The 26,307-nt window shown below is 40.6% G+C and overlaps 1 protein-coding gene across 1 annotated transcript in view; it reads right to left on the minus strand.

Annotated features, from left to right (window-relative positions):
• The window catches only part of PDK3 (pyruvate dehydrogenase kinase 3), a 51,021-nt gene extending 39,351 nt beyond the window's left edge, over nucleotides 1-11,670 (minus strand). Inside the window, exon 1 of the mRNA XM_008506379.2 lies at nucleotides 11,344-11,670. Coding sequence (XP_008504601.2) covers nucleotides 11,344-11,449 — 106 coding nt within the window. The 5' untranslated portion in view covers nucleotides 11,450-11,670. The remainder of the gene's footprint in view (nucleotides 1-11,343) is intronic.
• Nucleotides 11,671-26,307: the final 14,637 nt, after the last annotated feature.

Below are 26,307 nucleotides of genomic sequence, written 5' to 3' on the forward strand. Positions count from 1 at the left end.
AGGAAAATTTCAGGATACCATTCAGTAATAAGAATGCATTAGCCTATATTCTGTTGTCTAAATGACCAGTCCAAAGCCCATTCACAGTCAAAGTCTAGACTTCAACTTAAATTTAAATAAAAAAATACAACTACTCTGCAATTTGTACACAGCAAAAATAAACTTATTTCTACTTATTTCCAAAATCCCCAGAAGAGTCAGCTCATTTATGTCTTATGTTAACTAATTATTATGGCCATGTAGATGAACACCACCAGTGCCAAAAGAAAAAGCTGTTCACATTTTCATGTAAATGCAGGTTAAGGACAAAATGTCAGACAGCTCTCAATAGCACAACTGGATAGCTCAACATCGACAAAAATATTACATTTATTATTACTACATTAGCTATACATGAGTGTAATAATAAATAACATAGTAATAATAATGTAGTAAGTTACAATATTTAACTTGTGAACTTCAAGTAAACAGTTCTCAGCATGAAACTGACTGTGCTGAAAAGCAGCTTAACTGAACTGGAACAGATGAGCAGACAGAATTAACAGATGCACAATACACTGCAGATCTATCAGTCTTCACTCAAACCACAATCATTAAATGTAACTCTTGAAGCTATAGCCTTCTGTTCACTAAAAGGACTCAAGGGAAGATGCCTGTCTCTCTCAAGAAGAATGGCTTTTCAGACAACCACTTGTAAAATCTGTAAACAAGCACCAGCTGTAACATAACCAATCCAAATGAAAATAAAAGCATGTATTTTTAAAACAAGGTTATCTGATCTAAAACTAATATTTAACTGTTTACCGCTCAGTTCTATCAAAATAACTTAGAGTTTTAAAACATTTGGCAAGAGAAAGCAGAGTAATCAAGACTCAGACAGTTAATACCAATTACATAATGCCAATACCACACTTTCACTTCAGTCCCAGAGACAGAGGTGCTCAAGCAGTCACCCACAGACTATTATTCAGACCAGTTCACACAGGCCCAAGGTTGTCTTTCCTTAGGACATTTTGGGAGCAGATTAATCATTCTAGCCACTAAGCTTTGTCTTACTGGTATCACAGACAATCCCCACAGTACATGACAGGAAAACTATCAAAAGTTCTTAGGAGAAACCGTGACCCAGATCAGGTTCCTGATCCTAAAATTATCCATAGCACAAAAGATTCCCTTCCTAACCATGTGCAAAGAGGCTCTAAAAAAAGGGGGCTCTTCAGACTACATCAGCTCTTCTTCCACCAACACTCAATGACCTGAGCACACAACAGTCCAACAACAGGAAGGAGGTGCACATGCTGCACCCTCCATCAGCCCTGGCCTACACTGTGAAAGGGCTCTGTGGCTGTCAAAAACTGGAGATTCTGGACAAAACAAATATAGTCTCCTTCTAATGAGACTCCTTGAGTCTCCTTCTAATGGGACTCAAAATTTTAAAACAAATGTAAAACTTTTTTTTCAAATGCAAGTGAGCTTAGAGCACCAAGTCAAAGAAACTTTATTCCTTATCTGTTGCTCTCTGATCAGATTCTTTTACAATAAACTGACCAGAAGACTGAATTTTGCTCCTTTGAGCACCTTTTAATCACCTTTTCCTCCCATAAAAGGCTAAGAACTATTTCACATTGAAGGTTATCATTAGATATTTCGAATGTTAACATTCTTCCTTAAGCTTTCACACTTTTGACAACTTCCTCCCTAACCTTTATGAAAAACTTCCATAATCCCTACTAATTGTAACAGAAAAATATAAATGTCTGCTTTATCCTTTAGTCCCTGTCAACAGGCCAAAGAGGAAGATATTCCAAATACCCAGCATCAATAAAAATAACATATGAGAAAAGACTGGCACAGTTAATACCAATTACATAAAAACTCTGCCAATACCACATGGTCCAGTTTCACTTCAGTCTCAGAGAGGTGAAATGTGCTAGACTGTTAACCATCTTGTTACAAAACATTTTCCATTACTAACAAACTTTTTTTTGCAAAAAAGATTAGAGCATTCCTCCATGCCCCTGCTAGTTACAAGGGTTTGAATGCATTTACTCGGACTCTAAATCTTTAAGAAAAGCATAACCAAGAAGCAACAGTTAAAATATAATTTATTTTTAGCAAAAAGCCTCATTGGGTAACTTTTTAACTTTACTGCTTTCTATTTACAGACTTAAACCTAGTTCTGAAAAACAGAAACTAAAATTTGCACAAGTGTTATTATTTTAAGGAATTAAGTTTAAGTATTTATAATACGGTGTTACTTATTTTGTATTGATTACAAACTAATGTGCCCTTTTTTTTCATTTATATATACATATATGTATGCACACAGAGATTATGAGTAGCCTCTTCCCAGGCAAAGGGAATAATTTAAACAAACAGGAAAAACAAACATGTAAGAGAGGTCACGTTTACATAGAATGGCTCAGAGGAAAAAAGGGTCAAGATAATACTCTCTTATAACACACAAAGAATCAGAAAAAGGAGAAATATTCTGTATCTCCGTCACAGCTCATTGCTCTAACACATCCTTTCAACCTACTGTTTTAAGAATAAAAATTACTCTTAATTGACTCCATGAAGACATGCAAAATGATAAACGTATTTTAATATGTGTAAGTAGCAGCCTATAAAACACTATAATTTTGGGAGAAAGAGGCACTGAAAAAACATCAATATATTAAGGATATCTAGCATCAAGAAGAGCGGCTTTAATACAGCAACTATGTAACAATATAAAACAACGCCTGTATCTTTGCCAAATTCTATTACAGCTTATATTGGCTTGGACTGTGGGGATCTGGAGAAAGACTATTCAGTCTCTGCATAAGAGGACTGTGAATATCAATGACTGTTAGCAAAACAGAGTATATATACTCTGTTCATAAACATGCTGAGTCTAGCTGGGATGGACCCTCTGTCCCTTACAGTAATTTACATGGTGTTGGGCTTCAGATTTGTGACCAAAATATATGGATATCTGCATTTTGGCTACTGCTAAGCAGTACTTACACTGTGCCCCCACCCCAGTTAGTTGGTTTGGAAGTGGGTAAGAGGTCTGAGGGGGGCTGAGCTGAGCCAGTGGACCCAAGCTAGCCAAAGGATGTTCCTATTTTACACGATGTCATGTCCAGCAATTTCCAAAACGAGGTCACTGTTTCCCAGGACAGTCATTACACAGAGACCAGCAGGGCATCAGCCTGCCTGTGTCACTTGTTTCTCTTCCTCTTTCCTTCACTACTAAACTTTTATCTCAGCCTACAAGTTCTCTCACTTTTACCTGCCCTATTCTCCTGCACCTGTGGGGGTGGAAAGAGAGAAGGAAGCACTTGTGTGGGGGCTCAGCTGCTGAACAGGGTCAGCCCACCAGTATGCTGCACATCTAGTATATAGCACTCTCATCTTGAAGTTATTTCATAGTTCTGCGGGGGTTTTGTTGTGGTGGTTTATGGGGGGGGTTTTGTGGTTTCTTTTGGTGGGTTTTTTGGTTGGATTTTTTTTTTAATTAAGCATTTTACACAGGACTGTGGCAAAACTTTATATAAAGAGCTTAGTACAACATCTACTGCTATGGCATTAGCAAACATCAAATTAACTTGGAAATCAGACTGCCTCAATGCAAGTTATTGTCTCTTTGCCACCTTATTATCTCTCAGTGCTCATGTATTACTTCATTATTGGCGCTATCATTTTTTTCAGCTACTTGAACCAAGACTATTTATTCCAATGTCCTCCTCTTCCTTTTCTTTACAGGACAAGTAGTTTATTTTCTCACTTCCACAATTCTGGGGCCATCACCATTGGTTACTGCTGTGAAGCCCCTAAACAACAGCTGTGCAGAAGTCAGTGATCACTCACAGCACTGCCTTACTTCTACTGGCACCCACTAAATAAAAAAGACCTGGACATATCCCTGCTGACCTACAATTTGTATCAGGGTCAGAAGGAATTGTCATTTAAGTTTCTGGCTACAATTTATCTTTTTCTGAAGATAAAGGCAAAGATAAATTCAGCAGTTTTTACGATGATGTTCTTACTTTAATCAAGTAAATGCTTTACTTCAGTATTCTCCCCAATTACTGTAAACTATCTTAGCATCTTTTTGTCTTCTTTTCTATCCCTTAACTTTTTACCTTATCTGTTTATTGTACTGCAATCTGAAACACACATCCTTGCTTCCAGTTTCCATGTATTTCTTCCCTAATAAACAGCATTTCTGGAGTTTCTCATACTGCTCTACTGGTCTGCATCAGAATTTCTCTTTCAGAAAATGACAAATCTTACTCCTTATATCTTAGGAGAGAACCCTGTCTACCTATTTCCTTAACTTGTAAAAGTTATCACTATCTGTCACTTCTTCCATTCCCAAGGGGAAGGAATGCTATTAATTCATGACCATTTTCATAAAAATATAATTAAGTTTCAAATTTTCAAGCACCCCCTTATTAGTCTAAAACTACTCTAACGCAGACATTCAGTAATTTCTACCAGTTTCTGGAAGAAAAATGTGTCCCTTAGATCTTCAAGAACTGCAAGTACTATATTTTTGTCCTTCCAAAGAGTAATTTTGTCAAGTTGCCCATTTCTTCCAAGCTGTATTCTCTATCACTTGTTACTTGCTAAAACAAAAACACAACACCAAAATGCCCAACACCTAAACCCAAAACACTGATTACTGCTTTGTGCAGATGAGGCATTCTTATCCATTTCCTTTCATGAAAAAAAAAAAAAAAGTATGATGATGCACACATGTATGTCTGTACATGTGACTGTATGCAGCATAGAATTGTCTCCCTTTCTGAGCACCTGAAAGCAGAGGACTAGAGCAGCACCTTTTGTCAGTCCAAAGACAAACAGAAAGCAGGCTAAGAAATTCTAAGCCATTTAGGGAAACAAAACACAACCAATAGTATCAGTTGGAGGATGCTTGTCTAGACTTGTAGACAACAAGCAGACAGTCAAATGACCTACTGAAGGCAGAATTTCCTGTGCTTAACCTTTTAAACACACACACACACACACACACACAAACATCTATTGCCTTGGTGATCTAGTCTGATGATTCGCAGCAACTTACCACCATATTTTTGTACTATATTTCAACTATAACTACACTAAAATACTAAATTCAAATTATATTGTCTCAGTTACTTATAGGAATGTTCTTTCACAGCATAATCAAGATAGTTAAAAATGTAAGCCAAAGCTAAAATTTCTTGAGAACTTTGCAGAAATGCTGTACTGAAGACTTACCTAAAAGAGTAAGATTTAAAAACAAAATTTTCAGAAAAAAAATTACTATCAAGCAAGGACACTCAATCCCTGAGACAGCTTCCAGAAGTAACTTAGACATTCTAATGTCTAATGAAATCCACCACAAGCTACATAGCACTCCCACACACATGCAAAACTATCTCTACCATCAGAGTTCAATAGTGACTGCTGAATAGAATTATCTAACTGCAATGACTCTCCCAGACCTTCACATCAATCAATATTAGGCTTTATAAAACCATTCAATCTTATATATAGCATTGAACTGCCACTGCCTGCCATAGACTGGCAGAGTTGTAAATAGTAACGTGTTATTTATAACAGTTGCACCAAACAAAGGCTTCCAGTTACTTGTGTGCTACATCCCATTCAAAGAAAACCCTTTTTAGTATTATAAAATGCAAATTTTATCCATGCTTAGATCTAGAGAATAAAGGACCAAATACAGAAAAACAATAAACCCCAAAATAACTGAAAAGCAAAAGCAGACAGACAAGCCAGCTTTCACTGTGACCAAAGGCTTGCCTTTCAAGGTAAAAACAAAACAGCAGTAAAATGATGCTATTCGAATGTTAGCCAAAAACTCCTACCAGGATTCTATTTAAAGTTCTAACAGACACATTTAAAAATAATATTGAAAATCCTGGAAAAGCTGAAAAAGAGAATTACACAGTATTTTCATACGGCTTGAAATAGCTCATTTAAAGAAATGATTTGCAAAATCAAGATAAAATATTTCAGTATAACATACAAATACCTCATAACAAAAAACTCCAGGAATCAAAGGATCTCAACCTACCAAAGAAAGCTTATAACAAAATTACTGGCTGTAAGCTAAGGCCAGTCAGATGAAAATTAAAGAGAGCAATCTTAGACTGACAGTCATTTTTCTGATCTGATTGAGTGGTTAGCATTCATGTTAACAGGAATTTTTTTTTAAGATGTATTTAATTCAAGTGTACTGTTCTAAGGTCAATGCACAGAGAACAGTAGAAAAATTACTGCTGCATGAAATAAATGCCATATAATTAACAGTATCTTTGAGCCCTAAACTTGGTGAGCATCTTAAATGCAGTCTCTTACTAAAGTTGTTACAAAAAAACCCTGACACCTCTAACACGCTTTTGTGTAAAAAAGTTTCTAATAGTCACCTTCTATCAGAAGATTAACAATTATTTTTTGAGATACAAGGCTGCTTCCAACCTCTGCTTTCCCACCCCCACATCTTATTGTTCAAACTGTATCTGCTAACCTTTCAGTTCCAATGCTGATGCATGCCTGCTGCCAACTACACGAGTGCAAACACTCATGCAGAAACATGATCTAACACTGCACATACCACTGACAGCAATCAACAGCAATGTTGGTACCTGGCTCCCTCTTTTTATCAGTTTGGAAGAAGTTTAATAGGTACTACATAAACAGTTTCATTACAAAAACTATACTTAAAAATGGGAAGATCCATTGGTTACCTTTTCCTCCAGATATATCCCAGGATACAACAGTTCCCAAACTACATGCACTCTTTGTGGTTATCTGCTGCACACTCAGCTGTTCACGGTACAATAAAATAACTAAATTACAACCTTTGTGATACTTTCCAATGTCAGTAGCTGTACCAGCTGCCACAGGTATTTTGATTATAACCTATCTCCTAAACCACATTCCACAACAGCAATTCACTATGATTCACTACTTTCTATTTTAAGTATAGACACAGCTTTTTTGACCAAACTCCTAAGTAACTATGTGGTACATGAATGCTAACATATGATAAATAAAGAGGGGTAAGTGCCGTTTTGTTAAGTTTTACAAAAATGTTTAATGTCATAGGTACAAAATTCACACCAAACTTTTGGTCTGAGATTTAGAAGAGGCTGGCATACAGCCAAGTAGAGCTGGTCAGAATAGCTTTAGAAGCAAACAAGCTCCAAAAGCACATGGTACATGTTTTTGACAAAATTAACCTCAGACTCACAAATTCCTCAGGCACTTCACCAGCTGAGCAGTAGCAATGAGTATTATTACATGAGTACAGTATAAAGGCATACATTCACAATATAGCACAAGCACCACTTCAAATGATTCTTTCATGCATGATGAAAGGATTAAACAATTTATGTCATCTGTCTTTATTTTCCTTAATTATTTTAAAGTAAATTTGTCAGTACAACCATGTACAAACAAGTGAATATTTTTACTGTCAACTGAGGTACCTCAACATGAACCTTGGTTCTTGCTAACTCAGGCACAGTTTAACATTAATACAGCTGAAGGGTTTTGGGTCACACCTAACACTTATCAGGTCAAGTTGTGGTGTGAGCAGACTGAGCTTAAGCCTCTTTACATCTTTTTTTAAAGGCTAGGACACTCAGAAACACAGAAACTTTACTTTCCTCAAGCAAATTTACTCTCCCCAGGCATACACGACTGATTGGTTACCCAAATAAATAGCTGCTGATTAAAATTATTTGGATATTATTGGATTAACCTGTCATCTTCTGAGGCCCACCTTGCACAGATAAAGTAAATCTCAATTGATATGTTGCATCAAAGCTGACACAAAATATGGATCTCCAGTATGAGTTGGTTATTTTCCCCCCAAACCATCTTACCCTGAAAGTGCACATGTACCTGAATGTTAAACTACATCTCTAACTTGCAGGTTTTGTAAGAAAAGATGGTTTAGTTATTACAACAGACTGGGTCATTTAGGAAGGGCCTGCACTTGGAAATCTACCAAAACTTCCAGAGCTGAATCCAGCGGGTTGGGTTTTGGTTTTGTTTTCAAGTATAATTTAAGTTTCAGAATAATTATGGAGCCCTGGTAACATTCAAAACTTGTTTACATTAAAACATACTTATGGAAGGTCATTCTTTTACAAAAGAATGAGATTGCACAAGTATCTTGAGAAATGCACTCTGTAAGAAAGAAACTGAATTAACAGCATTCAAGAAGGGTGTACAAGAATGAAAATTAACAAACACACAGAAAAAAAGAGAAGTCAGCACAGACAATATGAGCACTCATACCTTGTGACAGGGGGATCCCAAACCCATGAGACAGTAACCTCTTACACAGTTACAGCACCTACAAAGATAGCTGCAAGCTAAACAAAGTACATCAGAATATGGTAGGAGACACAATCAAGACTCAGCTATAAAACCAGTTTATACAAACCCATTATATTCTTCAGCACACAGGAAATATAAAGTTACTCGTTATAAAGTGACAAATTCAGAGAACATTCTGTTCTAAAATGATATAGCCAACACATAAAATTTAAAAATAAGACACAAAGAGTGTATTGTAGTTCATTATTGTCAAAATGAAGCAAAAAAATTCTTCTTCAAATAAATATGAATTCCAGGAAGTGCCAATTCCTCTGATGTGCACACCTACATCAGACAACAACAAACTGTCATGAGGTTATTCACACATTCCCTTCGGGCTTATTCTTCTTTAACATTTGTTAACATTTTAGTCATGTCTTTGTAACACAAGTGCTACATTTAAGTAGCTCAACAAAAACACAATTTCTTTTTTTAAGTGAAACATTAGGTTACTGCTGCAAGCTGACTTCAAAGGTTCCTCTTCTTCCCACCAAATACTCAGGCTAAGTAACCACAACTGAACCTTTAGTATGATGTTGCTTATGCTTGGCTTATTTGCTCCCTGAAATGCTTGTGTTCTGTGCCACCAGCAAAATTATTTTTTAAGTAATTCAGGTATAAATAATACAGCTCCCTGATACAGTGCATATTGTTCAGGTCTTCCATGCCTCAAAAGGTTAAAATTCTTGCACCAACACATGTTTTGTTGCAAATTTCTTCCCTAGACCTGTGAAGTCTCTGACAATACTTCTAATTATCAAAAGCCATCAACACCTAGGATCACCCAAACTACATTGTTTTCAATACCTTTGATTAAACTGCTGTAACCTTCCTACTCAATGTTTTCTACTTAAACACAGCCACTAAAGAGAAAGTAAGCAGAGATCTTAAGTGGCCCATAAGGCTTATTAAGATAAAGCTGATAGTTTTAACAAGGCTGATGTGACATAAGACTACTAATCTTAGAAACTCCTGGTCATCTTAGAAGCCTAAACCCCAATTTTATTTTTTCCAGAAGTTTTAAAGGTCAAAGACTATACAGCTTCCAGTTAATATTAAGATACGAATACACTTAAATATAGAGCATACATGCACACAGGATTCCATAGACACACTCAGTCACAACAGATTGGAGCTCATTCAAAGCTCAGGACTGGCCAGGCTATAACTTCATTCTCGAAACCAGGCTTAAGCTCATTAAATAAGATTATTTCTTCCTGGAGAAACATGACACACTTTTCAAAGCATGAAGTAATACAGATACTACAAGGTTTAAAAAAAAAAAAAAAAAAAAAAAAAAAAAAAAAAAAAAAAAAGCAGCATTACTAAAAGCCTGCCATACACGACAGGTTCAACAGAAACTAGTAATGCAGGGGCAACACAAAACAGTAGATTTCCTTACCAAAAAGCAACAGGGATTGCCAGAACACCCAAGTCATCAAAGCAAAGGCTGAAAACTTCACACTTCTCTATTCACGACTGGTTAACTTCACTAACATTAATATTTACACAGCAACAATTTACCCAAACTTTCAAATACACAGGGGTGAAAGTATTTAAGTGCCAGGGTTAACCTTAATATATTCCAAGATTTAAGCTACTGCTCTTACCAGTACAGACAGACCTGGTATAAGGAGTGCAAATACCAGAGTAGGGGAAGCACAGCAGCAAAGAAGGGGTGAAGAAGGGAGAACAAAGTAACATGAGCATCAACAAAAAAGGAAAGCTTGGGTTCTAGTCAGGTTCTCCTTTTAACATAACAAAAGGCCAAGGTGCAATGTTGGTTTTCTTAAATGGTAGAGAAACCTGTCTTACTGAGATGTGGTAGCAAGCCCTGTGCTGGCTCTTTAATAATTGCAGCATTCTTTCACTAATACCACGGTCATAAATGCGCAATTGTTTCCACTTCTAATCACTTTCTGGCTTAACACCCCTGGCTCTTTTTTGTTTTCTTGTACCTTTAATGTAATACTGTAATGAGGAAACACTCTATTAAGCTTCACAGTGTTATACATGGCCTTTATATTTATTCCACCGGCAACATTAATAAATTAATAAATGTTTAATAAATGTTTTTATTAACATTTAATAAATCTTGTGTCAGAGAGCAAGAGCCAAATAACCTCTGATACAGACAGGAGAAACTTATTGTTTTCTAGGTCAAAATGTCAGTTTCTAAAGAGCAACACAAGTCACTCTGTGATTTCAGTCCACTGTTTCTGAAAAGAAACTTACTAATCAGCGTTGCTTCCTAAAGCACATGAATGCTTCATGAACAGGTCTCCTAGACAAGTACCGTCAAAGTTGATGCCTGAGGTTTAATTAAGTCAAACTCCGCATGGCAGATGAAACACCTCACATTCGTGATGAGTAACCTGCTCTCTTCCTCTGTAGCTAGCTCACACAATCTCGGATCAAAAACCCGTAATTTTATCCCTCTTCCCCAGAAGCCTTACTGCCTGGGAATACCGCAAGGCAAAAGAGGCGAGCCTGCTCCTCCAGCCTCCTGGCACCTCACTTCGGGAGGCCGAGGAGGCCAGGCAGCGCGGCGGTGGTGTTGCCCACCCATCGGCTGCCGACAACCGCGCACAGCTGGCTGCCACAGGAGGACCCCGGCACGCACAAGACATGACGGCACCCTGCGGGGCCTGCCGGGGCTGGGGACCCGCCGTCGGACCAGGCCGTGCGGGGCCCAAGACGACAGCCCGCATCACCCAGCCGCCCCTCGCCCTGACTGCGCACCCGGGACTCCCCGGGACGCCGGTGGGGGCGGGCCCCGCCGCCCAGATGCCCCCCGAGGAGGCGAGGCCTAGGCGCCAGCCTCCGTCGCCGTTCCCCCAGCCCTCGGCGGGCCCCCTGCGGGCCCTCGCCGCTCCTGCGCGGCGGGAGAGCTCGGGTGTCCCCCGCCCCCCCGCCCCACACCGCGCACCCGCAGCGGCGGGCTGGCCCGCCCCTTACCGAAGTCGAGGAACTGCTTGATGGAGAGAGGCGAGGGGGAGAAGCGGGAGTAGTACTCGATCTGCTTGGGGATGGGGCTCTTCAGCAGCGCTCCGCACAGCCGCATGGCGCGGCCCGCCCGGCTCCTTTCCGCTGCTCCGCTCGCTCCCCTCTTCACCCCTCCCCGGCAGCGCAGCGGTTCTAAGGAGCTGAAGTGGTGGCGGCGCAGCCGCCCTCGTTCATACCCGGGGACCGGCCACCCCGGCGGCGCCCGTCGCCTTCTGCGGTCCGGCCCCGGTCCCAACCCGGCCCCAGCCCGGCGGGAGGGGCGAGCGGAGGGAACCGCCCCGCCCCGCTCACGGCCGCCGAGAAGCGGGGAGGGGACGGCAGGGAGGAAGGGAGGGATGGGGGGGGCGGGGCGGGCGCGAGGGACTGGCGCGTGCCGTCCGTGCGCCGTCCCTCGCTCAGCGGCCGTTGCGGCCCCCACGCGCAGGCGCGCCGCCGCGAGGCGAGGGGCGGGGCCGGGCCGGGCGCGAGGCCCCGGGGTGAGGCGGAGCGGGAGGGGACCCGAAGGGTCGTGGGGTTCCGAGCCCCGCGGCCATGGGCTGGTGGGGACGGGTCTCAGCCCACCCGGCTGGTGGCAGCCCCCTCCATCCTTCTAGACGCTAAAAAGAGAACTCGGAGAAATTCGGCATTAAGGGTGCCGGGCGTTCGAGGGGTTTTACAGTCGGTGCGAAGCAAAGCCCGCTGCGTTTAAAGGAGTTGCGGCAGCGGGTTGGACTCGGTGATGTCTCGATCCGAGCCCTCCCGGGGTCCCTTCCGACCCCTGTCAGTCTCTGATTTTATGTCACAAAGCGAGCTCCTGTGATGCAAAGAGCAAGGTGGAAGATTCCACCATATGGCAACAGCGTGGCTGTCAGTGGGTCCTCGCCGAACCCCTGTGTGAAGGCAGCCCAGGGCATTCATCACGTTTCATCTCCTAATTTCATGAAAAGTCCATTTTTACCCGAGAAAGCACCTGAATACGATTAGAATGAATTTTGATTGGTAAAATCGAAAGTGAAGGCAGGTATCTGAGAGAATGAAATCACTGCCTATTTTTTCCTGCTTTGCTATGGCACGTGGTTTAGATACATTTATGAGAAACGCATCTGATGACAAATAACTGGTCGCAAATTCCTTTATTTCTTTCCCCTATTAATTCAATATAAACTTGAGCATGTACAAGACAGTATGACTCCAATTTTATAACTGACTCACAATAAAAACCTCAGTTTCTGAAAGTCTCTCTCCATCCTTCCTATCGTGATTGTCCTTATAGAAGTCAAGGTTGAAGAATCCTGACCTAATGTACAAAATAACTTCTAATAGCTGGAAAACGTTTTCAAATCACTTCAGATTGTGGGTTATAGAAATGTCATGTAATCAAGGCTGACAAAATGAAACATCTCCTGTAATTCTGAAGCTTTTTTTGGCAGATGAGGAAAAGCCTTTCAAAATGTCTCTTACACACTTTTCAGGATTTGATTTTTCTTGATCTATACCATAATCCTGAAACGATTTGCAGAATTCTCCGGCAGAAAATAATAGCGTTTTCCCTTCAAGGCAGAACACTGTTTCCCCAAACTAAGATGAAATTAGCAACTTCAGAGGATGATACATTGTAAAAAATTAAGTGCCTTGGACTCCAAGATCTTCTCTCAACAGAGGAGAAACTTCTTAAATCTGTTACCACAGCGGAGCTGCAGCCATGACTGATGGGCTCAGCCTCCTGGGTCCATCATGGGGCCCTTTGGCATTGGCTCTATTGGCTCTATGGGGGAAGCTTCTGGCATTTTCTCAGAGAAGCCACTCCTGTAGCCTCCCTGCTGCCAAAACGTGGCTACACAAATGCACTTCAGCACTTGTAAATTGGTATGGACAGGTGCCAGAAGCCCGTGCTGAGGACACGATGTCCCTGAGGATAGCACCCAGCCCCACGGCCCCTCTCTGGACTCCTGGGGACCCCCCCCCCCTCCCCCAGCAATCCCCATCCTTCACAGCACCCTGACACATCAAATCAGGTTTTGTTGTGTCATCGCTGTGACAAAGGAGGTGGATAATCAAATGTGAGTAATTGCCTTAATTGTCAGTGTAAAATCAATGCTGCTAACTCACAATCCACGTAAACTGTGAAAGGGCAAAGAGTGACACCAGGTCCTGCAGCAGAGCGATTCCCTGAAGCAGAGGATCTGTCTGATGCAGAATATATTTATGCAACAAAACATTTTTTGCTGTTTCCTACCTTCAGAAGTAAAAAGTGCTGGCTGGCTGGTTCCCACTGAATTCAGGGCTGGTATTTAAAAGCTGTCCTCCTCTAGCTTGTGTTTTGGCTGGGCAGGAGGGTATCCTAATGGCAGAGTGAACATGGGAGAGCCTAGGTATGATTTTGCTGCTCTATGTATGGGACTAGTTTTATATATTAATTCGGTGCAGCCACAGGGATAAATAAGGAAGACTTCTATGCACGTTATTCAGAAAATTAAGTTACTGAAAAATAAACATATCCCTAAGACTGAGTTTTCTTAGCAATTAGTTACGATTAGAGATTTGCTTCTATAGAAATTTATGGCAAAACTTCATCTAGACAATTCTGAAGATAAATTTTTGGGTCTTTATGTTTTCAGATCTAGTTCTTTCCAGATCCTTGTATTATATGCACTTCTGTTTTCAGGGAGCACAGCTTTTGCGTTTAATGTTTCATCCAATTAAGATGTATTTGCAGTGAAAATTTCAGATCATTAAAACACCAGAGCCATAATCTCTTTAATAAAGCTTGTTTTTCTTCACTGCAGAATACTCAGTAGGTCTATAAACTAGCTGCAGGGGATGCAGCATAATGAACCTCTTTGTATGGATGTCAGAGGAGGGGAAAAGGAATATTAAGCCGTAAGCCAAGAAAACATTGTTATTAGTGTTTTCTAGATACATTGACTTCCTTCGATTCATGGTAATTTTTTTAACCAAAAAAAATCCCCTATATTGAAGTTATTGTAACCCCTGTGTCTTAAACTTCAGAAGCACTGATGGAGAATGGCAATAATACAATTGAAACACTAACAATAACAGTAACCAATAACAGTTATTTGGGGGAAATTCACACAGAGAATTATAGTCCTGCAGTACATTTTACAAGATGACAGAGAAAACAGCACGGAACAGGAAAAACCTAGTATAGGGTAGTGTGATGTTCCATACAAATTCCTTCTGTTCATAGTACTAATTTTTCCCAGTAACACCACTTTATTTTCCCACCTGTCATTACATGTTCCCAAGGGTAGATTCAAGTAGTGGATCATGTAAAGCCACACTGGGAATACGAAAAGTTAGAAAGGGATAAGGTTTCTTAATGAGGCTTTCCTAAACTTCAAAAAAATACTAGTGTGGCATTAGTAGGAGGGGAGTGCCCCTGAAAGAAATTCCATCTCGATGTATTTGTTGATTTTTTTTCTTCCCTTGCTAAGGAGTCTTCTAGGGGAAAATTCAAAACTTCACAGCCACACTCTGGCATACTTTTATCTTCAGGGAAAATCATCTCAGCACCTTCTCTTTGCAGAAACTGAAGCCTGCAGGGGTCTTGTGAGGCAAAAGCTGAAAAAGAGTTTGCTCTTGATACATGGAATCTAACATGCAGAAGGACAACTTCTTGTATCCTCAGGTAAATGTAATAAAATCTGCCATATAGGGGAGTAGATCTGAGTCATCTTGGCCCTGAAAATGCTCAGCAGGGGAGAAATGCACCTTTCATTCATTTTGCATAGAATATTTGTTTCCAGGCACACAGATCTTCAAGAAGAATATGCCAGTTTTGTCTGAAATTCACCATCATCTCTCAGGAAGTTGTTCCCATCTATGCTGGTACTTGGCACCCTACTGAGCAGGCTGAAGGACTGAAGAAGCTCATGTCCCAAGGCTTCACGATTGTCTCAGGCTCCATGATTCTGTCATATGGACTGCCCTGAAACTGGAGCTTTTTGGTTTCACTGCAACCCATGAGATGAGAACTACTGATTCCAGGAAACATGATTTTTACATATATATATATATATATATATATATATATTTCTAGAGACATTGAAACATTCTTCTTTGAGAATCCCTTTGTTTCATGGGATTCTTTAAACAAATTAGAATTTCAGCTCAAGAAACAACTGGGAAGTAGAGAAGTCATGTTTGTCATTGTGGAGATTTCTGAATGTTAACAATCAGAGAATAATTCCTGAGTTGCACTTTCCAGAGTTATCTGTGTGCCAAGACACAAAGTAATAAAAAATTCTCAGGCCAAATGCATTCTCTCAAAAAAAACGACCAAAAAGCAGCCAACCAAACACAACAATAAACAAACCAACAAACCTAAAAAAAAGCAAAACATCTTAGGTAAGCACAAACACATTTTCTGATTGCCTTCTCTCCCAAAGCTTGGCAATAGAAAGTGTTATCCCAACTTTCCATCAAATAAAAGAGCCTTTGTTCCAACAGCACCTCTGCCCTCTGAGCACACAGTGATACATCGCTTTGGTCCTCCACATTGATCAGTCTCTTTTTCACCCCATGACAATATTTCCCTGTATTTCAGGCACCAAATGTTAAAGGTTTTATAACTCAGTATTATATCAAGTGCTTTTCTGAAATCAATAAGCATTTCATGCACTAAAATGCCTTTATATAACACACATGCAATTACAGTGGGTTTGAGTATCAGGTTTGTCTGCCTGCTATGTTTCCTAAACCTTGTGGTTTTTACTGTTCATTGGGCTTTTTCACTCTCAAGATTTACACATGAACTGTTGGGTATTTTAATCTTTAACTTAAGATCATGGAGAGTTTAAAGTAATTATTGTAGTTTCTCCAATTTTTTTAAAAAATATTTTTCTGCATTTATTTATTCAACCAATAAGATTGCATGTTCCAATTTTCATGTTTTTATTCAGTTAATTCATTATAGATTTGGAAGGACACAAGAAAGAGCCTGAGCTGGTTTGTATAGCACAAGTTAAACAACATCTTTAACCTTTTTATGACACCTCGGGCTTCAAATACACTTCTGCACCTTTTGCTGATACTGCTTTTTGCCAGATTCTGGAGTTCTTCACTGTAAAGCAAACAGCAAAAGATAATTAGTTTGATTTTCCAAAATAGCTTGCAAATCACAGCTTATAGAATGATCAAGATGAGAAAATAGGCAAGCTCAAGAGTGTGTATTTACAGTGACTTAACAAATTACCCCTAAGCATAACTTCCAGCAGATGAAGTTCTGCTAGGATAAGGAACCATTAAAGGAAGACTGTGTCTCCTCACTAATGCAAGAAACCTCTGTCAGGATTATAATAGCATCAGTTTTTAATTAGAGATAAGCTTTTCTGGTACAGGTCGTACAGCTGCTATTACATCATGATCCTACTTTCCAGTTCCTCTTAAGAGTGGGGACCCACATCAAGATCCAAGTGTGGCTGCTCAGATCCATAACTACAGTGGGGCTTAAGACCAATGCCAAATAAGAATACCACAACATTTGTGTTTATATACTTACTCCAAGGAAAAAGTAACTGCATAGTGTTCATCTGGCACATCCAAGCACATGAGCTTGGTAAATGTAGGCTTGAAGCCCTGCTGCCAACAGATGGTGGCTTTTCCAGGAGTAGCAGTTGGCAAAATTTCTTGAATCTCTATGCAGAGCTTCCTCAAAGCAGATGACTGAAAAAAAGTATAGTAAATTTTTTTTTAAAGATATTTTTAAAATTTTAAAACAATTTTTTAAACTGTTCTGCTATATAGAATGTACTATGCTTACTGAGCATAATATACAGCTTGCTTTGCAAATTATTCTGATGATCAGTGGGAAAGCATAGTCTCAGAGTTTGACTGATGGAGACAGAACTTCAGTGCTTGCTTGTAGGTGCGTGTGCTTTGAGATAACAGAAGTTAAAAAGTGCTGTTCTTCAGGTGAAAAACGGGTTCTCTGCAGAGATCTGACTATCTGAATAACACTTTCTCCACACTGAATCATCACTAGGTCCACACATTTGTTGTAGGATGGATTAGCTTGGAGAGATTAGATACGGATGTGGACACGAATAAGGATGGAATTACTGATGACCAAAGGTCATCTTTACACTTCATTAAACAACTGAATACTAAACATTAGGGTATCACACTCAGATGATTAACAACATTGCCACATCCAGGTTTTAATGCTTCTCAGCTGAAGCTGGAAGTGGTGTGTGACATATCCTGAAAAGCATAATGAAGATCAGAGACTACTTGCTTGCCTTAGAAACCATTTCCATTTGTGTTCTGCCAGATTTCACCAACCCTTAACCACTTGGACAACACTGACTTCTGGTAGTTTGATGTTACATCTGTGTATAATAAATACGTCACAAATACAAGATGACTTTCCTAAGTCAGGGAAAAGGAAAAAAAAGGTTCGTTAGCTGCACTCAGGACTGAGACTATGGCACAAGCAGGCTTAGATATTTATAACCTGTGGCTGAAGGGGACTGTGTCTTGTTTGTGCTGCTGCTGTTATTCTGGGAGGATAACTATGCAATCTCACAGTTCTGGATAAGATACACGTGTCAAAAAGATATAGGTGTCAAATATGAGCTACACTTGTCTACAGAAGTGTCTAGGCAGCCTGTAGATGAGGAATCGCCTGAAATAAAGGAGTGCTGGGAGGTTTTGCTCAAAGAAATAAGAAATCTAAGAATATTTAAGAAAATTCTAAGAAATTGTCCTTGCTTTGATACATTTACATCACTCTGAGGGAGGCATGAGCAACTGGTGTCTCTCGTATCCATCCTTTTTTAATGTATCTAGTGAAAGCTTAAGTCCAGTTCTGCTAACATGAAAAATAGTGTTTCTCATCCAGTCCCAGTGAAGGGAAGGATAACAATACTAGGGCAAAGGCTGTGTTCTTCAGGTGTTTTACTTCTGTCTCCTGAATCACTGGTTATAATGGTGTTTACCAGCTTGTTTGTCACAGGTCTATTGTAAAATTTTTCACCTCTTAACATCAAACTTTGATTATTTTACTGTAGTTTGTATGTTTACATGAAAAATATTTTCACTGCTGTACAGTAACAGCTTAAAAATTAATGGTATATTAATACTAAATATTGGTCCACCCAGCTATATGCCTTACTATACAAGCAAGACTGAGGTTCTTTCCTTCCACAAACATGTTGTATGTAAAGTTTTTTAGATGTGCTGCCACGATGGTTAGAGCATTAGGGTCTGACTAGAAATGTTAGACAATACACACCCTTTCAAAGACATTTTTCTGTCCTTTTCAGTCAAACTACATCTCCCTTCCAAATCTTAAGTATTCATGAGCACTACAGTTGCGATTCTGTAATCTTGCAGATTTGGGTTCACTAAGTTATCAGAAAACCTGAATGTAAAATAGTTTTTCTACAAAATAATTTAGAATCATCCTTCTAACTAATTTGATTTGTGAAAATAAATATTTCAATTGTTATTGCCAGCAGGTTGAGTAAGGTGATCCTTTCCCTCTACTTAGCACTGAGGAGGCCACAAAGAGAGAGCTGGGACTGTTCAGCCTGGAGAATGAAGGCTCAGGGTGATCTCATCAAGGTGTATAAATACCTTACAGGAGGGTGCACAGGGGACGGATCAAGGCTGGTACCCATTGGCAGGATTAGAGGCAATGGGCACAAACTGAAATACAGGAGGTTTCGTATGAACATCAGAAAACACTTTGTTACTTTGAGGGTGACAGGGCCCTGGCACGGGTTACCCAGGGAGGTTGTGGAGTCTTCATCCTTGGAGATATTCAAAGGCATCTGGATATAGTCTTGGGCAACCAGCTGTAGGTGGTCCCACTTGAGCAGGGGGGTTGTATCAGATGGCTTCCAGAGGTCCCTTCCAACCTCAACTAGACTGTGATCCTGTGATTACAGAACAGGAATTATGAAGCTGATTTTTATCTTTATTGTTACTCAGCATTGACATTAAGAAGGTTTTTTAAATGTTCCCACATTTATTTCTTGTCCTAGAGCACTCCCTCCACCAAGGAATGTGCGTAAAATTAAGGTATTTCTTTCAACATCTCAATTTTTGACAAATACTTTAAATTATTTAATATATACCATATATTAAATATAAATTAAATATAAAATAAATATAATTTAATTTATATAAATTTAAATTTATTAAATTTTTATAAATTTAATTTATATAGATATAAATTAAAATTAAACATAAATTATTTAATATATACCATATATATGGCCATATATACTGATATCACAGAAGCTCCTTTTTCTTTTTAGTAAAATACAGACATTCCACTCAATCATTATGATTTGCTGTAGGTTCACGTAGAAACAAATGTGAGGCACATCTCTATAAGCATACACGTTTGCAGGATGTGGGAGAGAAGTGCACTTTAAAAGTTCAGCACAAAACACCACAGGATTCCTTGCCACACTGAACAAATTAAAGGAGGTCCTAAGAATAATATTAATTAAAAAGAAAAAAAAAAGCTTAGGACAGCTCTTGGTAAAGGACTTCAAGGAAAGTAGGAAGGTAAGACAGCTCTGATGAAGAACCCACATCCTGCCCTCAGCCAGAAGTCACCCTGCTGCCTTGCTAATGCTCAGGTTGAAGACTCAAAGGGCACCCTCAGTTAAATGGCTCTAGATAAGCCAGTCCTGAGTTGTCATGGAGTGCTCTCTGCCAGTGGCTGAACTTTGCAATGCCACCTAATTTTGAGCCTCTGGGTCTAACAAGTGAAAAATACAGCTGGTGCCTGTGGCTGTATCGGGCGTCATGCCTTGCCACAAGCACCTCAGCTTCATTGAGGGGCTGTTCCACCTCTCCTCTCCTCTCCTCTCCTCTCCTCTCCTCTCCTCTCCTCTCCTCTCCTCTCCTCTCCTCTCCTCTCCTCTCCTCTCCTCTCCTCTCCTCTCCTCTCCTCTCCTCTCCTCCTCTCCTCTCCTCTCCTCTCCTCTCCTCTCCTCTCCTCTCCTCTCCTCTCCTCTCCTCTCCTCTCCTCTCCTCTCCTCTCCTCTCCTCTCCTCCTCTCCTCTCCTCTCCTCTCCTCTCCTCTCCTCTCCTCTCCTCTCCTCTCCTCTCCTCTCCTCTCCTCTCCTCTCCTCTCCTCTCCTCTCCTCTCCTCTCCTCTCCTCTCCTCTCCTCTCCTCTCCCTCTCCTCTCCCTCTCCCTCTCCCTCTCCCTCTCCCTCTCCCTCTCCCTCTCCCTCTCCCTCCCTCTCCCTCTCCCTCTCCCTCTCCCTCTCCCTCTCCCTCTCCTTCCCATCTCTGCCTCCTTGCCCTGTCAAGGCTGTGCCAGCTCAGGGAGGTAAACCTGGAGCAGCAGAGAGATGCTTCTCATCAAAACAGCAAAGAGGTTACAGATCCTCTGTGGAGCTGGAAAGGAACCAGGGTAATAGGAAAGCTACTCCTCTCAGCATGAGATTTGTTCAGCCATATCAAAGTATCTTGTCTTTAAGTACATCCTGACTGCAACTGTATCAGTAGGTATATATATATATATATATATATATTTCTGATTCAGACATCAGCTGGGACTTCATTTAAATTAGCACAATGTAAAGCAGATTTAGGAATGTGACACTAATTGCTGCTTTCAAAGGAGAGCCAAGGTGACTTGAACTGAAAAATGGCATGTTCTCTCCCACCATCTACCACCTAACTTTCCTTCTCTTGAGAATATTGCAGCTGACTTCTGATAAATCCTTTTGGGAGACACTACACCTCACTACAAGGCACCACCAACACTGATCCTGTACTAATCAAGATGTTCACTGAACTGACTGGAATATTTTTATTGCACAGGAGGGCAATCAAGACAAGTACACATCTCATACATTCAAAACCAAACAAAAGCAAACAACCTTTGTATTTTACAACTGTGAGCACTCGTTTTATTGAGGGACTTACATTCCCCCTACGGAGCAAAGCAGCTATTGCATCAAGGAGTCTGTCATTTAAACAGAAAGGCAAACACTGGCATTGCCAGGAGAAAGAAGAGCATTATAAAGCTTTTTTAAAGCAGCATAATACATCTGCCCCTCCTACCACCTTTCTAACTAGCAGTGCAGCAGATGTGGATTTTAGCCACCACTCTCCCTCTATAGCAGGGGGAACATACAGTCACTACAAAGCTTATACTAGTGCTGCTTCATAAGACCACCCCTTATAACCCCAAACAAGTAAGTAAATTAAAACTGGAAAATCTCCATGTTACTGTCAGATAAAACATACTTTCAAAATCATGTAACCTATTTGTGGGTAAAAGCAGGCTGGGTGGGGCGGTGACCATCATAACAAGTCAGTGGTGAGACACTGGCACAGGTTGCCCAGGGAAGCTGTGGCTGCCCCCTCCCTGGCAGTGTTCAAGGCCAGGTAGGACAGGAATTTGAGCAACCTGGTCTAGCAGGAGGTGCCCCTGCCCAAGGCAGGGGGGCTGGAGCTAGGTGGTCTTTAAGGTCTCTTCCAACCCAAACCATTCTGTGATTCTGTGATATGATTGTAGTACTCAGCTGGAGAGTGGCCCAATGTGTCCCAGCTCTGGTGCTGGCAGAGGCAGGAGTAGTCATGCAATCAGAGCAGACTTATTACAAGTATTATTCTTTGCTAAAGAAGGCACTTAAAACCAGCTACAGTGGTTTTGGTTTGCTTTAATCAATAATCAAAGGCAAATAAAATGCAGTGGAGAACAAAGATGCATGGTGTTGCACAATGCAAGCAGGTGTTTGAAATGCAGGGCAGGTTCCCATGGTTAACTAGGGGGAATGGAGGTGGGGGAGAAGGCACAGGAAGGAGTTTGGAAGGCAAAAATGTAGTTTCATTGGGGAGTTACATTCACAGCAGAGATTGCTGTGTTTTAACCTCACTTGAGTGAAGAATATCAGTTTCTGTTGAGGTTGGCTTAACACACTAACAGTATGGGACTGGCTTGTTTGAGCTGTGGTTTTTTAGACATGTAGATGGCCTCCTGTGCTGAAACTGTTCCTGCAATTATCTTCACAAGTTTGTTCCCTCAGTAGCCACTAATTCCCCTGTGTGTCACTGCAATCCAGCTTACTCAGCAGCAACACACTGCTGGAAGCTTGTTTTGCCCACAGGGAGCACACCAGGCAATCCTTCCTGGCAAGGCTGACAGTGCAGTCCTCTTAAAAAAAGGATCTGAGACAAGGAAGGAGGGGGTCCAGGCAGGTTTCCCATTCAGAGTCTTAATTTATGAATATTTTTTTGACCATCCGTCCTAGAAGTTGACACCAAGATCCAAATGAACAATTAGGAAGGGGGGGAGAAAACCACCTGGGTCACTGATCATTAGATTTGTAGACTATGACTATTAGTTAAAGTGATGTCACCTGCAGTCTGATGGAAGGCTGGTAATGCACTGCAAGTAGCATGATTTGGGCATATGAAAAAAAAAAAAATCACTGTGGGAGATTTGAACCCCAGTTTCTACTTTGAAAGCTGCCTTTTCAAGAGGGAGAAGTCCAATATTCCCCATTCACATGCTAATTCCCTTGTTTCAGCAAACTGGTATTCTCCTTCAGGTACTCACATTAGAATAAGATGAGGACCTTGAATCTGTATCTTTCATAGGCAAGACAACCAGGTTTCAAAATTCCCAAAATGCAACTACTTGGAACATAACACTCCTGCATCCAGAATGTAATTTGCACTTTTATTCTAATCACTAGTGATCCATTGTTCCAAATTTCTTTAAATAAATGTCCCCCACTGCTGCCTATAGCTTCTCTAGAAACAATTTTGAATATTTTGTAGGTAAAAATAGCAAAAGTGTTGAAATTCATGCCGTTCCTCTCCAGAGCAGATGACTGATGAAATGCACATTTCCAAGCCTGTGAAAATATGAGCCAGAAATAAATAGCAAATGAGATTATCCTTATATTGATTTCTCTGCAGTACATTCTGATTAACTGGCAAATCAAAGAGGGTTTTTTCCAGCTACCCCACTAAGATCACATTCTTCATTCTCTTGATGTGTGGCTTCTGATAAGTAAGTGCTTCTTTTTGTTATCAGATGCCTGGGGGCTTTCTGCTCTGCTATCCAAAAAGCTTGATCTTCTTCCTGTATGTCTGAACTTTCAAAAGGTGGATTCCAATGTTCTCTTCAAAAGACTCCACCACAAAATTTCTTGTTCATATCATTTACAGCCTATGCCAAAACCAGCATGTCTCACTGAAAACATTCTGGTGCACTTGGTCCTTCTTAAGGTGTTAAAGCAACCACGAGGACAAGCTGTCTGAGCCCGTAGGACATTTTTTATCACTAGAAGACCTTTGCAGAAATCAACACAAGTGTGTTTATCTGAAAGATTTTCTGTGGTATAATCAATGTCTAGTTCAGAGACTGCTGCTGGTGTTACGATGAGCTGTCTAGCCTGAACTTCTATATCCAAAGACCTAGTAGTCCAACTTGTCTTAATCATAATTAAAAAAAAACCCCAATGTTAATGATCAGTATGACACAAGTCCAGATGTCATAACAGAAAGCAATATCATTCTTTTACCTTTGTTAAGGTGTGAAAAGTTTTTTTGAAAGTTCAGTTAACTTTCAAAAGCCAAACAGCTGCCCAGATGTTCATCCAAGGCTTGCTTTTGCAGTGGCATTGCTGTGATGTCTTGGCTGAGTTTTGCTTAGAAAGCTGTTGTTCAGCTACAAAAAGAGTTCAAGCTAAAACCACATGAAAGTAAGCACAGGAGAAAAAGTGCAATTGTGGAGGCAGTAATAGTTAGCTGGAAAATACTGGGTGTGAAAGAAGATGCAACACCATAAGAAAAAAAAACGGAGACTCAGCAGACAGCAGCTTGGCCAAACAAGGATCTGTGACCCTCTCCAAAGAGCCATGAAAACGAAAACTTCCTGACCAACAGCTGCCTGCCTGCCTCGTAGTATTTCCAATACTTAGCTGAGTACCCTGTACTTAAGTAATAGTTAATACTTAAGTAATGCTTAGATGAATAGCCTGTTTGTCATACCTATGTACTGTATTCATTAGCCATCAAATACCTGCCATGTCTTTTTAATCCTGCAGTTTTTAAATAGTAGAAAGTGCCCAAAGAAGAATGACCCACTGAGAAAAGGTTTCAGGTGTGAGCATTAGTCCTAGCTCTCTTTCCCCTCTCTCTCTGCTCCTATTTCATTAATTCCCACCACACTGTAAGACTTAAAAGCCTAAAGTTACCAGATACCATCAACTAAAATGCAGCTGGATAACATGCATCACTAGATAGTGTTGCTGTCTAACAGAAGGGGTTGCTGTGAAGAGGATTTTTTTCCACTCATAAGTGGCATCAGCAGGCTGTCTCTAGCCATATTTAAAGGCAAAATAAATTGAGACATTCAGTTCTGACAGTGCCTCTTGAACCAGAAGAAAGAAGGAGTCAGCTTTCACTAGAGGGCACATTGTGCTTGGATTTTATACATCCTATTCCAAACTGGAATGATGAGGTGAGACCCATAAAAGTTGAACACAACTATGCTGTATGACTGAATCCTCCTAGATGGCAAATGGCAGCATGCCTTTAAAATGTTCCAGCTCCAGGCACCACAGATGAGGTATGGCAGTGGGTTATGTTACCTCCTTGTATGAGATATAATTTTTCCTAGGGCTGGAACCATGTCCATCAACACAGTAGAAGAACAAATCCCTGGGACAGTCATGACTGGTACTTCATGCAGGGGCAAGGAGAGAGGAAGAAAAGAAAATATCACACAGTAAGCATGTTCTCACTAACTGCTAGCAAAATTCTCTAGAAGTTTTAATTTGAAGGAAACAATGTACAGTACAGAAATGGGTGAGGAACAAATTCAAGGACTGCTCCCAGATGAAGACTGTAGGTAATTTCACATTAAGCATCAGGAACAATAACTCCACATACATTTGGCAGGTAGCATGGCACCATAGACATAAATCCATGCAGTCCACTGGTTTGTTTTGAGAATCTGATAGCTCGATTATCCACATTTTAGCCTAGCTCTAGGCTGGTCCCATGGGGTGAAAGCCTGCTGGCACCCTTGAGCTTCATTCAAAAGGCATCCCACCAGAGTGCTCAGAGATCAGCCCCCTGGGCAGCCCAAGGCATCATTAGAAACACGATTAGGAGATTTGCTTCACAAATGCTAATCCAATTTAAAACCTTACTGTAGACACATCCGAGCTGGCAAGCTGTAAAAAAGCATCCCTGAGGAGTTTGCTTTGTGCCAGGCAGGGGGTGGACTTCCAGACTAGCTGGAGAACTAGACCAAGGTCCTGCACCAGTGCCTGGCTGGAGGGCAGGGTTCAGGAGTGATGCGTGTATATAGCTTCATGTCCTGTAAACAGTCTTGTGCTGACAAGGCTGAAAGTCAGAGGAAAAGGTGTGATAAAAGTGGCTTCACTGCATTTCTGATTTTTGCAACCCAAAGGTGTGCACCAGCAAGGGAGAAGTAGTGCCAGCCTGGCAGGACTATGGCAGTAGGATCTGAGCAAAACCAACTGAAACTGCCACCTATCATTTAGTTTGATTTATGTTTTTACTCTCCAGCAATAGTCAGAAGATAAACCAGTTTTGATTCTTACTGTTTATGCTATTGGTAGCAGCAATAACAACATTGACTGCTACTAAATATTTTAGGGAGTGTAAGGAAAAGGATGGAATGTAAACAAACAGTAAGTTAATATTGTTCTTTCAAAACAGCATCCAGGAGGGGTCACACTATGCATTGTTTCTCCTCAAATAAATCCCAAATTCCCCTGACCTTGCAGCTGTGTGACAAGCCAGGTCCATACCACTTTGTGCACACATTCCTCACAAGCAGCCAAGGCAAGCTTCCAAAATTAAAGATGGCAAGACTAACTTTGATGTCAAGAGGAAAAATTGAACTTTGCCTGCTAATAATAAATTGTAAGCTTAGCAATGAAGGCAGGAAAGTGCA

This window comes from Calypte anna, chromosome 1, assembly GCF_003957555.1.
Source record: "Calypte anna isolate BGI_N300 chromosome 1, bCalAnn1_v1.p, whole genome shotgun sequence".
Taxonomy (NCBI): Eukaryota; Metazoa; Chordata; class Aves; order Apodiformes; family Trochilidae; genus Calypte; species Calypte anna.